The 20,441-nt window shown below is 37.5% G+C and overlaps 1 protein-coding gene across 8 annotated transcripts in view; it reads left to right on the top strand.

The window, feature by feature from the left end:
• The window catches only part of TXNRD2 (thioredoxin reductase 2), a 37,740-nt gene that overhangs the window by 88 nt on the left and 17,211 nt on the right, over positions 1 to 20,441 (top strand). For 4 of the 8 annotated variants that reach the window (XR_012631331.1, XM_074887429.1, XM_074887428.1 and 1 more), the window contains exons 2-11: positions 1,141 to 1,206; positions 1,913 to 1,969; positions 2,597 to 2,741; positions 3,055 to 3,129; positions 3,956 to 4,034; positions 5,049 to 5,111; positions 5,632 to 5,702; positions 10,244 to 10,263; positions 10,646 to 10,737; positions 13,248 to 13,422. Coding sequence is in view for 6 of the 8 variants with exons in the window: in XM_074887429.1 (XP_074743530.1) it covers positions 1,141 to 1,206; positions 1,913 to 1,969; positions 2,597 to 2,741; positions 3,055 to 3,129; positions 3,956 to 4,034; positions 5,049 to 5,111; positions 5,632 to 5,702; positions 10,244 to 10,263; positions 10,646 to 10,737; positions 13,248 to 13,422 (843 nt within the window). In the remaining 2 variants the exon portion in view is untranslated. Of the gene's footprint in view, positions 1 to 3; positions 230 to 1,140; positions 1,207 to 1,912; positions 2,027 to 2,596; positions 2,742 to 3,054; positions 3,130 to 3,955; positions 4,035 to 5,048; positions 5,112 to 5,631; positions 5,703 to 10,243; positions 10,264 to 10,645; positions 10,738 to 13,247; positions 13,423 to 19,140; positions 19,800 to 20,441 lie in introns of those variants that run through there. The other 4 variants (XM_074887433.1, XM_074887430.1, XM_074887431.1 and 1 more) reach the window with 4 other exon arrangements.

Here is a 20,441-nt window from a genome sequence, read left to right as displayed (position 1 = left end):
CCGCTGGGCTCGGGACTGGCAGAGGCTGCGCCTTCACCTTTCCTCGCGGGAAGCGGGCTACCCTCTTCTCCTGACGCCGAAAGCGGGTAGGGAGGGTCCCCCGAGCCCTTCCCACCACCCAGACGCGGGAAGAGGCCGGCGGACGCCTTACTTGAGCGACCGCTGTGGGGACCGGAGACTGCCGCCCTCCCCGGAGGCGCCACTCTCCTCCCTCAGCTGCCGAGGAGGGGTGAGTGGCGGGCTGCTTCCATCCGTAGCTGCTTTCAGAGCCGCCCCCACCCCGGTGCCTCTCTTGGAGCCTGTCCCTCAGAATCCCGGGCCGCAGGTGGCTGTGAAGTGGGCAAGGCCTCCTGCGCCCCTGCGGTGGGGCTTTCTAGAGAGGAACCGCGGCAGCCAAACCTTTCCTCAAAGCTTAATTCTGACGACCGGAGGGCATCAGCTTTCCCAGTCCAACTGCCCAGTCTGCCAACTGCCGGGAAAAGTCCCCCAACCCTGTGGTGGCACAGCTAGTGTCGGATGCTGCGGGCCTCGGCTGTCCTCCCTGAGCTGCTAACAGCTCTGAAAGCAGGGGGTATCCTGATGCCCTTGCTAAGACACGAGTTACTGCTCACCCCTGGGCTTCTCCTGCCACTTCAAAACTGCTCTGGGACACTGGGCTGACCTGTGAGCAGGCTGAGGCGGCAGAAAAGGCCAGCTTCCCTGTGACGGCCCCGCCACCCCCCTGCAAGCCTTACATTGCAGCTGAAGCTTTGTGAGTCCGATAAGGTGATCCTGCTGAAAAAACACTGTGTAGAACTTGCTGTCATAATGCAGAGACACAAAACCCGTACCGGATCCCGGTTGCAACTGTCTAATCATGCAGAAAGAGCTGCTTGGAACATTATGTTAAAGTCTCATCTATTTATGCACTTCTTTTGGATTGCTGTATTTTCTGTATTTCATTCACAAAACCAGACTAGATAGTTTGCCGATTTTTGGAGAATGCTTTGGGACACTGAAAAAACACGGTACTCTAGTAAAGAAAACCCGAATCAGCAATAACCAATTGTAAAAAATAACGTACTCTTTGATATTTACCTTCTTATATACCTCTCCCATCTTCCTTGCCTGTTTCTTATTTTTTTCACGTCCTCTTCACAGGAAAGAATGAGTATGATCTTCTGGTAATTGGTGGAGGGTCTGGAGGCCTTGCTTGTGCAAAAGAAGGTTTGTGTGTATAAATAACTAATAAAAGTTTTGTTTTAGCTTAAGTGGTGTTTATGGAAACTAAGAAAAGTGTTACTGATAATGCTAAAGCTTTTTAAGAAACATAGTATACTTCAGCCCCTGCACATTAATGATTAACTCAGCTCCATACAGTTAATCTGTAAATTAATTCACACCCTTGGGTGGGGTGATCTTGTTTGACTTTCCTATTAACCTTTTAAAAAATATTTCTTTTGCCACGGGGAAATCTAATAAGCTTTTATTTCACTGTTATTGTAAAATACTCTGAGTGCCTCCATAGATACTGTATTTTCAAAATTATACTGTTTCTTATTTATGTGTTAAAACAACAGTCCCTTTAGACTGTTTCCAAGAACTGTTTAACTGCTGAGGAGAACCTTGCCCCTCTGTAACTCAATGCAATGTGCTCAACAACCCACAAGGTTCTTAAACATCTCATTTGGGGTCAAATTGCATTTTTAGGGTCAGTGAAAGCTGAAGGCTCTAGTCTGGGTTATTAAGTGCCTTCTGGAGAACCTGCTGACTACATAGGCCTCCTGGGTCCCTAGTCCGGCATCTTGAGTTGGACAGTAAAATCCACCAGCCATCATCTCCTGTACTCTTTATCTGTACCTGTGCTACTAAAAATTTTAGGTTTGTGTGTCTTTCCCTCCTCTAAATACCTTGTCTTGCTTTTTGTTTAAAGCTGCTCAGTTTGGAAGGAAAGTAGCTGTTTTGGATTATGTGGAACCTTCTCCACAAGGTATGGAAGAGAAATACTCCGATAATATTTGGACATGTGTATAAAACAGTTCTCTAGGTGAGCAGATTGCTCCAGGCAGCAAAGTTGCCAAAGCCACACTGCCTGCTTTGCTTGTAGTAAATGTCCTTAAGCCCAGCTTGCTGTACTGCTCATTCCTTCCAATGATGTCCCAGCTATGCTTCCCCTGCACATTAATTTGGTAGCAGTGTTTGATGCTATCGCTTGTAGTAGACTTTGGACTTTAATATGTGAGAATATTTTCTCTGTAAAAATGTCATTTACAATTTCTAAAAATTATGAATCACATCGTGCTGAGGCTTTTCATGTACGATATGTAAAGTAAGATCTGCAAATAAGCAAATGTGAATGTGTAGTAACTGGATCTTCAGACCTCTGAGGAACATGTTGAGATAATTTGAATTTTAGAAGAAAAATATATAGAGAAGGTTTTTATCAAAACAAATGACTGTAAGCGGAGTTGGAAACTCTGGAGATGGTAAACTGCGTGTTGTTTCAGAAATTTTTAACTAATTGCATGAACAACCTAATTCTCTAAGTAACTTAATTGCATTGTTATACTAACCTGATGCATTTACATTTTTTTTTCTTTTTTTTTTTTTCCTCAAGGAACCAAATGGGGACTTGGTGGAACTTGTGTGAATGTTGGCTGCATTCCTAAAAAGCTTATGCATCAAGCAGCCCTTTTAGGGAGTGCCCTTAAAGATGCCCAACACTATGGCTGGAATATAGCCCAACCTGTTCATCATACCTGGTAAAGATTATTGCCCATATCCACTCCTATGTGCTGCAAGTGTGTAACAACTTTTCCCAGTTGGTGTTTATTTAGGGACCGTTAGGGAAGTGAATTTTGCATGAAGCTTTTTAGACTGCTTCTTGTTTAAAGCACAAAACTGTATTTACTGGTTTATCAGGGCAGATACGTTGATTTGGACTTGGTAATTTACTTTTATAACAAAAAGCACTGTAGAACATTCCTAAATTCTAGCAATTGCCTGTCTCTTTGAGTTGCATAATCTGAATTTGACACGTGATGACTTCATGTTCAGTTTCTTGTTTTGTGATAGGTCTCTGATGGCACAAGCTGTTCAGAATTATGTGAAATCCTTGAACTGGGGACACAGAGTACAACTACAAGACAAGTAAATAAGACTTTGAAGTTCATCTTTCTTCCCATAGTCAAGGAGCTCTTCTTGTAGAATTGCTGAATTGCATTTGGAGTTTCTCATTAGAGCTAGTATTTTGAGTTTGTAAGTCCTTTCTGCTCAGGACCGTAAATGCCCTTGCCAATGTAAGTGATTTTTTTCCCTTCCTTTTCTTTTCTGGGAAATAGTGATTGAAACTGTCCATACGTGAAAGCTTTCTAACAGCATAGTGATCAGGGAATGCTCTCTTTAATCTGGGGAGGTTTTGCTTTAATATGAAGTAGTCAGGGTTTCTCAAGATAATTTCAAGCTTGGCCACCAAAATTTATATGCCGTACAAGCCCAATGATAACACTATACTAGAGCAGCTGATTTTTTTGCTTTCAGTGCAGAAATGCTTCCAAGTTTTTCAGCATGCAGTTCGTTTTATAGAGAATTAATAGATAATTTAACAGGTACTAGCCTTGTGACTCCTGCCGAGTCACTTCTATATGCTCTCAAATGACCATTGTATTAGAAATGTTATAGATAGTAATAGTAATGCTATATCTAGTGGAAAATGTACCATTTGAAGAGGTCAATAACCTGATCCCAAAGCATGTTACAAGGTTAGGTACTCTGCTGTATAGAGGAGTTAACTGTGACTTAAATTATGTGGCAGAGCTGCAAACAATTCTATGAAATGAAATGCTTTCTTCGTTTTACTTTTCTATGCCTCTTTGCTATCCTTTTTAGCATTTCAGATACAGAAAATGTAGCTGATTGTATTTCATTCCCATCCTTTATTAAGTGCGCATTGATATTGCTGTTTTCTTCTAAACAGGAAGGTGAAATATTTCAACATGAAAGGGAGTTTTTCTGATCCATATACAATCCGTGGTTTAACAAAAGCAGGTAAAGAGGTGAGCTGCTGTGTGATTTCTGCAGTATCATTCGCTTCAAACATTTTAGGTCTTCATGTGTTGATTTTCAACTCAACTGGGAGCTAGATTGTAGTTTTGCAAATTGCTTTAGGGATTCAGTATTGTTTTGGTGAGGGAGATTTCGTTTTCCACCCAGAGAAGATGTTTATAAATTTGACTGTTGCCTACTGAGTCCATAGCCTTTAATCTGTTGGTTAGATGCTATTACTTTTTTTCTGCAGATGGAAATGCTGAGACAAAAGATATTTTGGTTTTTCTGGTCAGAGTCATCTTGCTTTGATAGATGCTTACAGAGATGTAAAGAGGACCAACATCTCCTTATTGCTCTGAGCGTTAGATCAGTCTGAGATGTTTTCCTCCCTCAGATGAACTGTAAGGGTAATTAGCTTTCTAATAGAAAATTGTGTGTGGGAGGCAGTTATACTGAATGCACAGCTTCAAGCAACTGGGTCACGTAACAGAATGGTGGCCATTTCTGCATATTTAACATGAGACTGAACATGCATTTTTTAACACCTTTTTGAGAGTAATTATGTAATGCTACTGGTTAATATCAGCTTGAGAGAGCAAAAGTTTTGAGGGTAGATGCCTAGCATTTTCTAAAAACACACTGCTTTTGAGGTAGCTTAATTCCAGGCCTTAGACACAGAATTCACTTGCTGTGATCTCTGTGTGTTTTGCCCTAAGAAAAAATTTATTTTAAGAAACTGACATTTGTGCACAACTGTTGCTTCCAAATAGTCATCAGAATCTTGTCCAGTATAGGAATGATTGTAAGCTTAATATTAAAACTAAAACTGATAGAGAATATGTAGGAGAAACTGCTGCATGTATTTTATCTCTATCCTTTTTAAATGCATTGCTGATTATTATGTCATATAAATAGCAGATGGTAGTGCCAGCTTTCTCATTTATCACTCATTTGTACATAGATAAAATCTAAGGCAAAAGGATTTCAAATGCTTAATTTTGATTTTGTATTTTTGTTTGTAGACTATTGTTACTGCAGAAAATATTGTCATTGCTACTGGAGGAAGACCAAAATATCCTACGCACGTAAGTTACCCTTGCCATCTAGCAACTCCAATGGCTTTACTGATTTTGTTGCAGAAAATGAATGTTTGGAGGATAAATAATGTAAATATAAAGTAACACAAGAGATCTTTGTACTTGTGTCATGAAAAATTATGTTTTATATAAAGCACAGGCTTTTCAGAAAAACATTTCCATAGAAAACAATGTGCATCAATTTAGTATGTAGATGTTGCTTAGAGCTGTAAGATAATTTGGGTTGGAAGGGATCTCTAGAGGTCGTCTAGTTCAACCTCTTGCTCAAGGAGGTTGGGGGTCAGCTATTGAATCAGCTGTGAGGTCAGATCGTGTTGCTCAGCGCTTTTTACAGTCAGGTTTTGAAAATCTCCAAAGACAAAGACTGGATAATATATCTGAGCAACCCCAGATGCATTGCCCTTGGTCTACTGGCTATACTTCAGCTAATACAGCCCAAGTTGCTATTAGCTTTTTTTGCTGCCAGGATTTGCATTGTAGATTCAAGATCTTACCTGTGTGTTCATAGATTGCGGGTGCACTGGAGTATGGAATTACAAGTGATGATCTATTCTGGTTAAAAAAATCTCCTGGAAAAACGTAAGTTACCTTACCATGGATTTAATAGATGCTGACATTTGTACTTTTTCTTTATGGCAAAGTGAAAAATGTTCAAAATTGCCTTTTATACACCGTTTTTTCTGTCCTGTTTTCTTTCTGAGAATTTATTTTGCTGTGCATCAGCATCACACTACCAACCTTCATTAGTAAGTAATAGATTTCCCCTCCTCCCCCTCTTATGAAATTACCTTCTAAAATCAAATTAAATGTGGATTTTCACCATTTTAGCTTAAGGTGACTTGTTTGCCGTAGCAATTATGCATGGTGGTCACAAGAGGGCAGCATAAACTTAAACAAAGGCTGTACTGTCCCTATTTGCTACGGGTGTATGTGAAATTGCTCTTCAAGTAGGAAAGAAACACCAACATAATTTGATGTTCTCTTAAGTGGTGTCAGTTTTGATAACAAAAGAAAATGTGATGAGACAATTGGGTTACTTTTTCTTATGCTTTGGGAGCTATTGTTTAACTGAAATACTAAAAGATTTACTTTAATGGAAATACTAAAATGCCATAGTCTGTTTTTTACAGCACATAGCATGGTAAGATTCTGAGTCAACATTGCACTACAGAGCAATTTCCTGATGCAAATAATTGTGATAGGAAATGCACATTTGCTAGCATGGAATTCAGATAATACTATTTTTTTTCTTTTCTCTATTGAACAATTCTAGAAAAAGCAAAGTATATTTAAGAAAAAGAGACTTGAAACTATGATACTGGTGTTTTGAAAGAAAACAGAGCTGCCGTTCATGGCTGTGACTCTCTGATATAAGAATTGCACTGTGTTAAGCTAAACATCAAATAGATAAAGAAGGGTCCTTGGTACAGTTCAAAAAGGAAAGTAAATTTGGCATTGTTTGTAGTATATCAGTCACCTCTTGAATTTTGAGAGCATGATTTATGCGAGGAAATTGGGTTTTTTTAAAAAAAACCCAAACACCAAACTCCCCACAAAACCTAAACATAAGATTTATTCCCGTAAGATGTTTCTGTGAAAATGTGGCTTTTGTCCAGTTGCTGCTAATGCAAGTTGTAACAGTGTAATGTGGGAGTCTAGTGTTTATATGTTGCATTCCTGAGATTTAGTCAAAATAAGCCTGCAGGGGCTACAGTAGCATTTCTGTGCTTTATCAGGCTGTGTCCTAGCAAATGAAGGAGGGAGCTGTTAAAGGTTTGTTTCTGTTGAATTTGTTTCTATTATAAATGTTCCCAAGGTTCAGTTTAACACCTTTTGTTTTTAGTCTGAGCTGTGTTGTACTTATTCTTTCTTTTCTCCCTCTCCAAATGTACGTATCTCAGCTACAAATTACATGCCTAGGGGTTATAGAACTGTCAGTCCTGCAGTTATTCATATTTTTTAAAAAAAGCAAACCGTTAACCAACTTAAAAGTCCCTTAGATATACAAACATTGTGAAGAAATTCTTGCTACTGAGATGAAGGGTTTTGGCAGAGTGAATTAGAAAAGATGCCTTGAAAATATGTTCAGAATGAGTGAGAGATTGAGCAGGTGTGAATGAGGTTAGGTTCTGCTTTCTTAACTTTTCTATTAGACACTGACAATGCCCAGAAACACTCCACTTTGTAGAATGAATTGTGAATAATGTGCTGATACTGTGAATGAGCGCCAGCTGGCATCTATTTTTCATCTAATGAAAAAGAAGAGCAAACATATGCCCAAATTACAGATATTCTCATTATAATCCCAGTGACTCTCCAGTAGATATTTCTTTATGGGTAGTGTCTGGCTTTTTGCAGCACTTCCCAGGAACTACATGCTAAAAGAGGGAGTGATCATCCATTCACAGATGAATCAGATGCCCACTATGTTAAATTGTTTGCCAAACATAAAACCCAGACTACCAGATTTTAATCCCTTTAGCTCAACCTGTTCTCTGTACACCTTCAGAAGTTGTATGTTTTTATTATAGGATAGATAGATGTTATCTAGGGTCTTTTGTGAGAAAACATGTGTTGTACTGACTCTGCAATTCCGGGGGTTTACAGAGCAGCAGCCCCACATCTGCACTTTTCAGAAGTTTAAAAGCATCTCTGTTATAACTAGAAGATGGCACAGATTGGTAAAGTACAGGCCACAAGTCAGTGTTGCACCTACTTTTTTTGCTCTGCTTTCTTAGCATAGGATAGACTATGTATGAAGAACTTTCCAAGTATTGGACTTGTTTCTCTCTTGCAGTATTGTGGAAGAATAACTTTCCTAGGCATATGTGGCTAGGCAGTGGCAGGGCTAAAAAGATAAACCAAATTTGCTGTCAGCAGAGCTCCATCATGCCTCTAACATTTGTTTTCAGTTGCCATATATGTTCACATATAAAACGTTTTAATTTTCTAAGGTTCTTGATGTCCTCCTGTGAAACACATTTCTGTAAGTGTGTACACCAGTAGTTTTCCTGATAACAGCATGGACAGAGAATCACTGCTTTGTAAATTTCAGTTAAAAGTGATGAATGATACCTCCTTATAGAGAGTGCAGTGCATGCACTACTTTGTGTTAGCCTTCAGTTTGTGTGTGTTTTTCCATGGATTTAAGGGTTTATGTTTATTTGGTGAAGCACCATGTTAGCGTATGCTACTTCAGCCAGGAATCAGGCAAAATGTAGAATACGAAACATTGTGGGATGTATAGGCCACAGGTTGATATTTCAAATGTGTTCCTTCCTGTGATCTGACAACTTTGAATTTTCACCTGTTCAGAGCATGTTTTATCAAAATAGTTTTGTTTTGTTGCTTAGGGTTCTTAACTTCCTCCAAACAGTCAAACAAGGTTGGATATGGGTAAAAGAATATGATAAGGTTCTGTGACTTATGCTTATGCTTCCTTGCTTATCCTCCTAACTTTAAATAACCTCTTTAAACTGTGATTATGTGACTTTGTATTTTGAGTTTTTAAAGTAAATTTCTACATTCAAGTAAATACTTTCCAAAATGCAATTAGCAAACTACTTCTTCCATATCCAAAAAATCCAAAGTTATTTTTTTTAACTTTTGAACATAACAGTATGAGAGAGACCTGCTTTTAAAACAATGCCCAAAATAAACAGAAAAAATGTGTCAACTATTCAGGTGGGCTCCAAGTGTTGTGGTTTTGTGTTGCTGTTTTTTGATGAAAAGTTCTTAATAAAGCACGAGGATGAAAGTTCTTTATAAAGCATGTGTTTCCATAGATGAAAATCACAGTCAGAACATTCTACACTTGTTCTCATAGTAACTAGAAATTATGTTCCCTAATGATGCTTTTTTTCCTAATTCAAAAACTTAACAAAAGACTTTGTTGTAAGTGGAAGTATTATGTGGGGTGCATCTCCAAACTGTGATATTTCAAAAAGTCCACGTAACACATGAACAGCCAAGGAACATGAGTGCAGCCTGTCCAGCAGCTGAGTGTCAGTGACTGACCAGTTGGACCCACTTTTACTTGCGGAACAGTGACTGAGTGTTCTGCCTTTTGTGTACCCAGCAGACGTAGGGAACTGAGGATGTGGTCAGAAGAGAGAGGACTGCTCCGAGTGTAGGGCACCTGGGGACAAGCACGGAAACTGCTGTGCTGCAGAGCTGCTACAGCTCATAAATTAAAAGTGTTGATGGACAGTTTTAGTGATATTCTTGGTTGAAATGGTGTGAAATATGTGAATTGAGGGGAGCTGGAGTTATATTTAAGGTCTAAAATGGATGTATTTGGTAAATACTACTCTAGGTAAACCTATTAAATGGATTTTCGATAACTGTGTGCACAAATTTTTGAAGATAGGAAGGGCAAATATTTGGCATTTGGAAAAATAACATGATTAATAAGCAGATGGTTATAAATCAAAATGAAATTTAGCAATGAATAAAATTTTGTGTTGGGGATTGGAATCTACTTGATAGGAAGATGATGAATTTCAAAGATGCTTAACTTCTGATTGTGTTGTTTTCTTAAAAATAATTAAATATATATATAGTAATTAGGATACCTCTAGAAATTTTGAGATATACTCGAGTTACAAGAAGACTGCTGCATGTCTCTGTGTTGTCTACTGCCTCAGAGGCAAGGATGCCAAGACATCATGTAAAGATGAGGCATCAGTAGCAATAGACACTGGGGGAAGATCTGTCAGTGTCCACTCCAGATGTTTCCAATGGAAGTATATCATAGTACACAACTGACCTATCTGTGATGCCTCTTAACCTTGATAGTTTCTCTGAGTTTTTCATGGGTTTCTTCACTTTGTCTTTCAGAGTATGCATTTAAATGTCTTTTTACAATATAAAAAGAATTTCTTGTGTCTTATAAGCCTGTTCTTTTTTTATTCTGTTAATAAAATAAGCCTGTATGATATAGCGTTGTCTTTGTTGGAGTTGACAAGCCACGCTCTTTCTACCCATCTAACGACATCAGATCCACTCCTCAAACCTGTAATTTTGTAACTATACATACTTAAAAAAACCTCTTTTGATGGTGCAGAAATATGCACAAGCTCATTCCACTGCTTTATTCTTTTTTTCTTGTTATGTAACAGGTTGGTTGTTGGAGCCAGCTGTATCCTTTAAAAAAACTGTGGTGATTTATGATTATAAGCAGCGTAGCTGTCTTTCCTATGAAAGCTGAGTTTTCAGAATTCCTTTGCTCATGCCCTCTAGTTGAGTTGGTAATAGAACAGTAATAGTTTTCTATGCAATAGCATCATGGGAATTAAGGTCAGCTGAGGATAAATTCTCAGGATCTTAAAAACAATGTTATCTGTGAGAAAAATATTCTAAGGCTTTGGACTTTTATTCTATGTAACAAAAGCAAGCTAAAGATGTTGTTTGTGTGAGGAGAACTTGATATCTCTAGGTAAAAAGCTCACTTGAATACTACCCTTTTATATTGCATTTATATGAAATTATAGTTTATATTTCCTTAACTGAGGCTTCACCAGATGTTTCGCTTGAGTGTGCTGGTTTTCTAACAGGCATTGGATTGGACACTACAGTCATGATGAGAAGTATCCCACTTCGTGGGTTTGATCAGGTGAGTACAGAGTATTTTACATCTCCTTATATATCAAATATATTAAAAAGTATATTTGATTATTTTTGTCTCCTAAAGAAAAAATGTTATTGGCTTCTCCAAGCATTTCCTAGTATGTGCTTTCTGAAGAGAAACTAAATAAATATTAGCTCTTGTTTTCCTATCATGTCTCTTGGTACTGTACTTAGAAAAGTAAATCTTGTTTTTTCCTCCCACTTAATTGAAAACAAGATTGAAAAGGTTGGGAAGCAGGGAAGGGATTTATGCCACTGCTTAAAACATTAGACAGTCTCTTTAAAATAATGCTTTTCTAGGGGTTACAGATAATGATTTTTAAAATAAATTACTAGACTTAACATGAAGTAGTTCAATGTGGAGCTCATTATGATGAATATAAATAAATCACTAAGCTGAAAGTTTGTAATGACAATAGGAATTGAAAATCTTGACCTTACCACTTTCAAAACAGTGGCAGTTATAACTAGGTAAAAAAAAATGTAGTGATTTCAGTGAAATTATCAACCCTAAGCTGGAGAAAATTAAAGGCAAAAACTTTCAGTCAGGGAAAGTTAAGGAAGAAAAAAATGTGTTTCAAAATTGGGAAAGATATGGATGAGTTTTATTTAAAAGTATAAGTGGTCATGATTGTGCTGACAGAACAGAAAACAGTTTTGGCCAGAAACCCATTCCTGTATAAAGAGTAAAAGCAATTAGAAATAGCAATGAGAAAGGGCAACAACAACAAAAGGTTTTATGTAGGATTTTTGTAAAAAGTATAAGGTAGTATAGCAGATTTAGGTTAAAGACAAGTTACTGGATCCAGTAAAGGCGTTAGTTTATAGCCTCTGTTCTACAGGTCCTTTTGGTGCCTAGATCTGTAGGGAGAGTATGTTAAAGGTGACTGTGAATCTTCTGTCCCTGCAAGATTTGATGATAACACTACTTTGAGGGAAAGTTTCTGTAGTGTTCTTAAAACAGTGAGAGACTTCTGGGTTTTCACTCACATGTGCAGTGAACTTTTTCTTTGAAGTTTACAACAAATTTTTTCTTAGGCAAATAACTTTGGAAAATGTCAGCCTTGAGAATGAAGACTGTGTCATGTTAATCACTTGAAAATAGTGTTTTCAGAATGGGAATGAATGCACATTAACTTAATTATTCCTGGTATCATGAATTAGGATTTTTTTTAATGATTAATTGCAATAGTACAAAACATGAAAACATTTACGGGTCAAAGTTGATGAAAGAGTGATAGAACTATGGACTTTTTTTTAAGAACTTCTTTGCACATAGAGTGTGTAGGAAAATTATTTTCATGTCTAACAGCGCAGTTTTTGAGAAGGGAGTATTGCTGTTAGAATAGCAGCAGTGACAAGTAACACTGCAGGTAGTGACAGCTCCTGGTTGCATGCCAGCCACTCCCACTTTGAAGTGGCTTCCTTAAAACTGGTGGTATGTGTATCAGAGTTTGCAGAACATTGTATAAGAATGTGTCTTGGGATTTGCACTCATCATTGAAGAAAACTACACTTGTAACAGCATGAGATCTGAGCCGGGAATAGTGTTAAGAATGTGTGTGTGGCACTTTATAAAACACTTACAGTAGGGCTTTCTCTGAGAATTTAGTCCTTTGTAGACAGGAAGAGCACAATGGACATTTCAAAGTTAAGAAAGTACTAATAGAGGTAAAATAATTATGTTCAGTCTGTACCCACACTGAGTCTGATGGAAACTGGTTAGTTAGCTGTTAGTTAGAAACACTGAAGAGATATAACCCTGCTGTTGCCATCATATTGGTTAATATCAGCTTTGAAAATAAAGTTTTGTAAGCTGAGATCTTGCATGCAGTTATTCTGTGTGAGTGGTTTTGTGATACTATTCTTTAAGTAAAAAAATATTCTTTGACAAAGTGCAACCTGAATTACTGCAGTCAAGAGCAATGAAATCTTTGGATAAACCTGTCAGTGGGACACTTTACTACTTGACTGTGGTGTGGCATTATTTCAAACAGGCTCTTAGGACAAAAGCATTATTTCCGTTTTGTAGTAGAACTTTACAGGAAACCTTAGTGATTCATCATCATTGCAGAGAAATGGCAGGTGTCATGGCAAAGGGAAATATTTTTCTTCCTTAGCTTTATGAAAGTATTTAATTCTCAAGAAGCTGCCAGAAAATGGTAATTATGGTAATGTTAAATTGAATATACTCTAGATGCTATTTTTGTATAAGCAACAAATGATTTAAAAACAATCATTCTATTCATACACTATTTTACTTTTTTGAAAGTAATTTGAATATTCAGATGTAGATGCCTCTTGGAATGGAGTTGCAGGTCATGGTGGCTCAATAAATTATCATGTGTTGACAATGCGTAGTAATTAAGTGACAAAGAATGCTTGAAATGCACAGTGTATTTACTGGATATTCATGAAGACAGCTGAAGGAGGGCTTTGCATTAGAAAGGTAATATATCTTAAGAGTAAACCTTTTTTTCCCCCCCTACTCAACAGCAAATGGCGTCTTTAGTAACTGAGCACATGGAATCTTATGGCACAAAATTTTTAAAGAGATGTTTCCCAACCAAAGTTGAAAAATTGGAGAGCAACAGATTGCAAGTCACCTGGAAAAACACTGACCTGGGCACAGAAGAAACCGATTCCTTTGACACAGTGATGTGGGCAGTAGGTAAATTTGATTATCTTAACATTCATTTGCAATGCTTTCCATTCTGAAAATTAAGTCCCCTCATCATGTTGTATGGGGCCAAACAGCCCCCCTCCCTTTTTTTATATTAAATATTTAGTGACCTAAACATTGATAGTTTTTAAATTCTTTTTTTGCATGCCTGACTTGTTCACTTGCAGTCTAAAAACACGTGAAAGTTACAGTGAATGGAAGAAATCTGTGGTAACTACTTTTGCATGAGCTGCAATAAATGGAAGACCATGTAGTCTTCCTCACATTTACTAGAGGGTGAGAGCATCAATTCCAGCAACGTCTGTGGCACAGGTAGTATTCCCTAAGTCCATACTCTGACATATTCATGAAGCTATTCACTGCAAGTTCCTATTTATCCTGTTCAAAAGGCTACCATTTCTTCTAGGAATTTTTCTAAACTGTGCTGCTTAAGCTTGTTACTGCAGCCATCATGCAATTTGGAGAAAGAGAAATAATTGTCCCTAAAAATCTGAGCTCGTTGCAGGGAACCTTGGAACTTTAGAGCTTTTTGAAACCTGATTAGGAACTTTCATGTATCTCAGACCCCTCAAAAGTGACATATGATGTCAGAGTAAATCAGTTTGAGATAACTTTGTGACAAATGACATAATGACCAGAAATCAGTATTAAATCTGTTTTTTGCCTCCTTTGAGTCAAATGCTACTTCTTGTAAGGATTAACACACTAAATGATGTATGGTACAAGGTTCCAGTCCACAGAAACAAAAATACTCCTTTCTGCATTGCCTCCCTAAGCTGCTCGTTTGCTGTTATGAGTGGTCCTTCAGTTCTTCTATTGGTTCAGATGGACCGCAAGCCCACCGGAATAGGAGACCTCTTGTCTTCTGTTCTTTTAAAGATTTGTGAATATCTGTAATTCTAGATAAATAATGGATGGCTAAAGGTAGTAGTGATGTTTGGCAAGTGGATGATATCTGGTGAACAAAGTAAATAAATAAGCTTAATCTTGCTGCACAAGAAATCTGTTTTGATGCAGAAGAACAATCCATTTTACTAGCAGCTTTAGTAATTCCTTGAATGACTTCATTTTTATGCTGTTCTTTTTATCTGACATCACTGTTTTTGAGTAGCGGGGAAGTGTTACTCTTTCATTTGTTGATAACAGATAAAGTTAAATTCTTGTGGTCACAGAATAGATTCATTACTGGAAACGCGAACAAATCATTTACAGCATTTTGTATTTTGCCGAATGGGCTAAATCTGTTGACTTCTTGTTCCTTTCCCCTGGTTAAGTCAGCTTTGTATCTTCCTAATTACCCTAAACAGAGAGCAAGTTGTGTGTTGTAACATTTTCTTTCGCTTACTGTAATTACTGTTCTCTTAGAAGTGCAGTGGGCTTCTATAAATTCTGGAAACAGCCTGTAATAATGGATTATGCTCACCAGAACCAATCAAAGACACTAATTCTTGCCAAGAGTACAAAAGGTCATGCTATCTGGAGATGTGACAGTCCTGAAAACTGTAGAATAATATTCATGGTGAGATGAAAATGCTTCAAAAAGTGGGTTTCTAAATGCCATATTTGGTTTTTCTCAAGCTTTATGGTAAAAGTACACAAGGTGGAGTCACACCTGTGAAATATCAAGTCAATTTGTTTACTTTTGTCAAACATGCAAAAAAGATCTATTTAATTGAAATAACAAGAAAAAAATCTCAGTTTAGCATTAATTATAATGGAAAAAGGTTGCATGATATACTATTGCAACTCAGTTGAATTGTGACTCCACTCGCTATTTAGATACAGTGGAACTACATGTATTATAATTTTTGTCATAGATTTGAGTTACAATCCATATTTAGAAACTACAAAACAGTTTGAGGGTTTGGGGGTTTTGTGTTGCCTTTTTTTTTTTTAAGTGTTCAAATTGGCACTCCACCCTTAACGATTAAACACATTAACAGTTAAAGCTGGTTAATTGATGTGCAGTCGATATGATTCATTGTTTTGCTCTGTATCAACACACCCACACCAGGTGTCTCAGATAATAGGCTGGGAAACTTAGTAGTGTTGAGGATTTCCTGTCCGCAGATGTGCCAGTTACAATACTGATTGAAGAAAGTCAGCTTGTAGAGTTAGTTAAAAGCAGTTGCTATTGTTAACTAATTGTAGCCTGAATTACAGCAGATATTTCCTTAATTTTTGTAAGCACGTTGTGGAATTTTAGTAGGATTTTATGAATAATGTTAAAAATATTTACTGACAGTGGGACATAGTTTGAGTCTGGTAAGCTATTATCTCTTAGTGTAGGCCCTTTGAAAAAATTTACATTGTGTTTCTATGAAGAGTTTTGTTTATCTTTTGGAATGTGTAATTTTCTGCTTGTATGGATAAGCCAATAAAAGCAGACACAATGCTCTTTTTGCTTTTCTAGCAGATTTTTTGAACCAGTCAAAATGTTTGAGGCAAAAATAATCTCATTTTGATACTTTTTAATGTAATTTAAAGGTTTCAGTCCAAAAGTTTTGTCGGTAACTGTTATGAGCCTGTGTTGCCTTGCTGAGTAACTACTGTTACATTCCAGATCAGTGAAATGGCTTTCTTGACCTTTATTTGATTCTGCCTGTCTAGTTTTCTAACGTCTTTCTGTCTTTTACTAGTGCTTTGCCTTCTGCTTTTGTGAGAATTCTGAAATGATAAGCTTTTGAGATTTATTTTTTTTGGTTCAATATGGAACCAATAAACTTTAAATATTATATAGTATTCCCACTGCCCTTAAGGACTCCAAAAGATGTATATGTTAGGTGCCTAATATACCTGAGCTACAAAGCAATGGTAAGTGTATGCATGTACAGATTGCACAGGGTCTTCATCTAAAGAAAAGGGTAGAGATTGACACCTTTATAAACAGATGCAACTGCTGAGCTGCGGGGCAAAGTTGTGGGAGATCAGGCTTTGTAGAGTAGGTTTGTTTCTGCTATTGGAGGACTGAAAGCCATGGATTGAATGCTGCAGTTACAACACAGCTAATATATAAAAGGAATTGGCATGTAGTATTTCCATTTGAATTTGCAATAGATGGCAAAAGATCACTGCTGTAACTGGAATTTGATTATTCACAAAGTCTTTAGAAAAGATACTGAGTTACTACATACCTGTGTAGAGGAGCAACATTGAATTGATGATTAAACTAAGCAGGTGTTTGCAAAATATCCTAGAATTAATTTCACAGAGAAAGTGAAGTAGTGTGCTAGTAAACTGTTAACAGAAAGAGCAATGACCAGCAGCAGATTTTAAGTTTAGCTTCACAAAAAGAGTTTTCTCCCTAATGAAAACAGTGGAACAACCATTTTCAAGTTTCTTTGCATTCATAAGCTTAGAGGAAAGCCAGTGTGTCTTTGAAATAATATCATCTTTGCTATAAAAAGGAATTATAACTTTAGTTCAATGTAAAGCTGAACAGGTATCAGGTGTTGCACATCATGTGCTATCAAGCATATTGTCCTTTGTGTCAGACTGGATGCTTGGCAGATTTATTTTGTGGTGTAGTAAAGTAAGATCCTCACTGTTCGATATCAATAAAGGGTTAAGTACATAACATTTTTTTAATAGTAGTTTTCGGCAAGTCTCACAACCAAATCAGTTTGGATTAACTAAGAAAACAGAAATTTTGTTTGGAGATTTTCTTTGAAAAGTCCCATATGGTAAAATATCGCTGTCATCTCCTGTGAGCATATCTCTGCCAGCCCCTATAGAAAAGGGGATGGGCTTTAGATTCGTCTTTGCAAACAAAATCTTGCCATCGAGTTTTTAACCTTTGAACTATTCAGTGAAAAATAATGCACCTTGGTTGATCTTAGACAACTGTTAGTGCTGAAGTAATGTGGTTTGCTGAGGCTCTGGCTCTTTGTTCTGAACTTCCCGTGTCTCTTTCTCATTAATTTTAATTCATTACTGTCTTGGTAAGATGTGGTTTCTGCAGTCCTAATGAAAATTGTCATTCCCATTACATCAGCCAGTGCTTTTAGGTTTTTCCCCAATATCTAGTTTTAATGACATTGTCAGACTTTATTCAACAGGACTGTTTTTAATGTGCTAGTAATTTGTTTGTGTTGAAGGGGACTTAGATGGTACTTTTTCCTTCTTTTGTTTAACCCACCCATAAACTTTGAGTGTAACTCTTATTTTATGCTACTTATTTTACCAGCTTGTAACTACAAAAATCACTTCCTCATGTTGAGGAAAAGTTAGATGCTCTAATCTGCGTGTGAGAGAATGTTTTGGGTTCAGAACTATTTCAGCACTAAGGTGCTATTTGAGTTGATAGGTGATGGTTAGCCTTTACCTGAATGGTGGTATAAATAAATTTAAAAATTGCGGAAAATATTCCAAATTTCATGAAACCAGTATAATTACTGTTACATTTTCTACAGAATACAGGTTCTGTTCACCCGTAAGTGTCTAGAAGATTGAAGCCAATGACCTCACTTGGGAATGGTGGTTGGGTACTGGTTTTTGAGATTGCAGAGCCATCCTTTAAGGGTGTGTAAAACCTTTGGTTAAAGCAAGCTTAGAGTGGGTGAATTAATGTAAAGGTGAACTGTAGCTTTCCTCTCAGAAAATGTTTCCAGCCTGCTTTACCTTGTACAGGACGTTGAGAACAAAACAAATAGAATTGTTAGAAGTCTGTCTCATGGTGTAAGGTTTTCATTTGGTTGCATGTCACTTGGAGTTGCTGCTTTTTGTTGTTGTTTGGGTAGGACCAAAGCGACGTGTCTCCAGATGCAAGGAACTTTAGATGTACAGTGGATGGTGATGGCCAGGTGTTTGCTGATTGCACCATGGCTGCCACAAGCTTTCTCCTAAGATGACTCCTTTGTGTAATACGTATTACTAGCCAATGCTACAAGAGATAGTACAGTTCAGTAGACTTGACAAGGAACTAGTTACTGCCCTAGCACTGACTAAGACTCAGGTTTTTTTCAAATTGTGGCAGGCATGCTGAAAATTTATCAGTAATGAATGAAATGTTCAGAAACATCCTTGTAAAATTGGTGCATGCTGCTCTCAATGTGGCAAAGGTTCTGAACTTTTTTTCACCTTAGTTAATCTTACTGTAGTCGATATTTTCTTGTAATCTGAATGTTAGTTACACTGAGTTGGTCTTTATTAGTCATTAACAGCTGGCTATGTTTTAGTGAACACCTTGTGGGTTTTGAGGAGGGATTTGAAGGAGGAAAGAGTAGTGATCTTGAAACTAATTTGGGGAGTGTGTCAGGCACGCAGAACAAGATGAGAGAGAGTACCAAGACTGGGAACACAGGTGAGATTTTGATGAAGGTCAAACTGAGGTTGGATTGGGTAAAGTTACAAAGTGATGTGTTGAAATACCCATGTATAGGGAAGAAGTGGAGAAGACTACTGGTCTTAAGTTTTATGCCAGAAGAACCATCCTGTCACCCTGCAATGTCTTCACAGTGGCCATCAACAGTATCATGCCTGATAATAAAATGCTTGGTTGACTCTAGTTTGGATTTCTCAAATGCTGGGGGGCAAACAGACATTCCAGCTTCTGTGATTAAGAAACTGCAGAAGACCCATTATAAAATTCTGGTTTCAGCTGCACCTTTATCACCCTGGGAAATCTTACTGTACGCAAGAGTATGCTATCACTCATTTACTGCTGCCACTTACTTGACTCTGCCTATTCCTGTGCTTTCTTCTCAGTTTAGCTGCTTCAGTCTCCACTGTTGAAGGTCCTACACCTGAAGGTCACAGCAGCCTGATATTGCCTTCACCTTATTCTGTGCACAAGTGTGGTTACCAGAGCCCCTCAGCAGATGATGAGACAGAAATGCCACATCACAATATAACCAGCCTAGCACATATCCAAGATGGGTGCTTAAACCAGTCTCTTGTCACTCTCTGTAGCTAAGCTGGCTGACAGCCCCTTTAGGAAGACATGTTGTTAGGTTTTACAAAAAACTGGTTTTTCTTCTAAAGTTAAAAGCAAATGGGGGCAGGCCCTGAAAGCAGGGATCTGTGTAGTTTTCACAGCTATGTGGTTATTTTGTGGGTCTAATAATGATGAGATTATGATGTAGTATTAAAAGTGCAGGTAACCTTTTTAAGCGTCAGATTTGAATTGTCATCTTTCTTCTAGATGTCTGGCGTAATATCTTGCTGTTTTGAATAAAATCTAAATCTAGTCTTCTGTCTTATACAATCATACACTCCTTGTTCTGTGGCAGTTTCAGGGCAGTGGACATCCTCAAACTAAAAGCACACGTGCTGGCTTTAGCTTTAGGGGAGGGAGGCCATCTCTGTGTTGCGTGCCTCATAGGATTTGGTATAGTTTTGTATTGCCCTCTGAATTGTAGAAATAAGCTGTAAACTCATGCTTTCTTGAAACTGTAAATGTAAAAAACTTAAGAGTTATGCGTATGAAATAAATGTCCTTCTGATCCAATACTACTGAGAAAAGGTGAGAGCTGATTCTATAATACAAATAAGTGAATGTTGGGAAATACCAGAATTTCCTGAGTTTGACATTAAAACTTACCAAGACACATTAGATAATCATGAACCTAAGCTACTGAATTTGAGGAGAAGCAAGATCAGTAAGTGTAATACTGGCTTATGGAGGTGAGCCAGCATGGGGCTAAAGGCCAATAAAGCTTCAGTTCAGTTTTTTAAAGTTTTGTTTTTGCTTTCAGAAATAATATTTAGGCAGCAAAGTTGAGAGAGAAATTTCACTATGAGTAGCAACACATTTTTTGTAACTCTTAGCTATTAATACCAAGCTGTACACATGTTAAAATAGACTGGAATCGAAAGGTTAAGTGTTATCCTGCAGATTTGATAAACTCAGCTGTTGTTGTCACAGGTCTTTAAATGACTCTATTGACAGTTTTTCTTTTTTTCCTCTCTCAGTGCCTGCCATTGCGTGCTAAGCTTTCTCTTGGCTCTGCCTGGCAGGAAAAAGGGGAAACTAGAAAACCCCATTAGTTGTCCATTTGCAGAATATC

The sequence above is a fragment of the Strix uralensis genome, chromosome 17 (genome assembly GCF_047716275.1).
Source record: "Strix uralensis isolate ZFMK-TIS-50842 chromosome 17, bStrUra1, whole genome shotgun sequence".
Classification (NCBI taxonomy): Eukaryota; Metazoa; Chordata; class Aves; order Strigiformes; family Strigidae; genus Strix; species Strix uralensis.
Note: the sequence above shows the minus strand (reverse complement) of the source record. Positions and strands in the feature narration are given on the sequence as shown.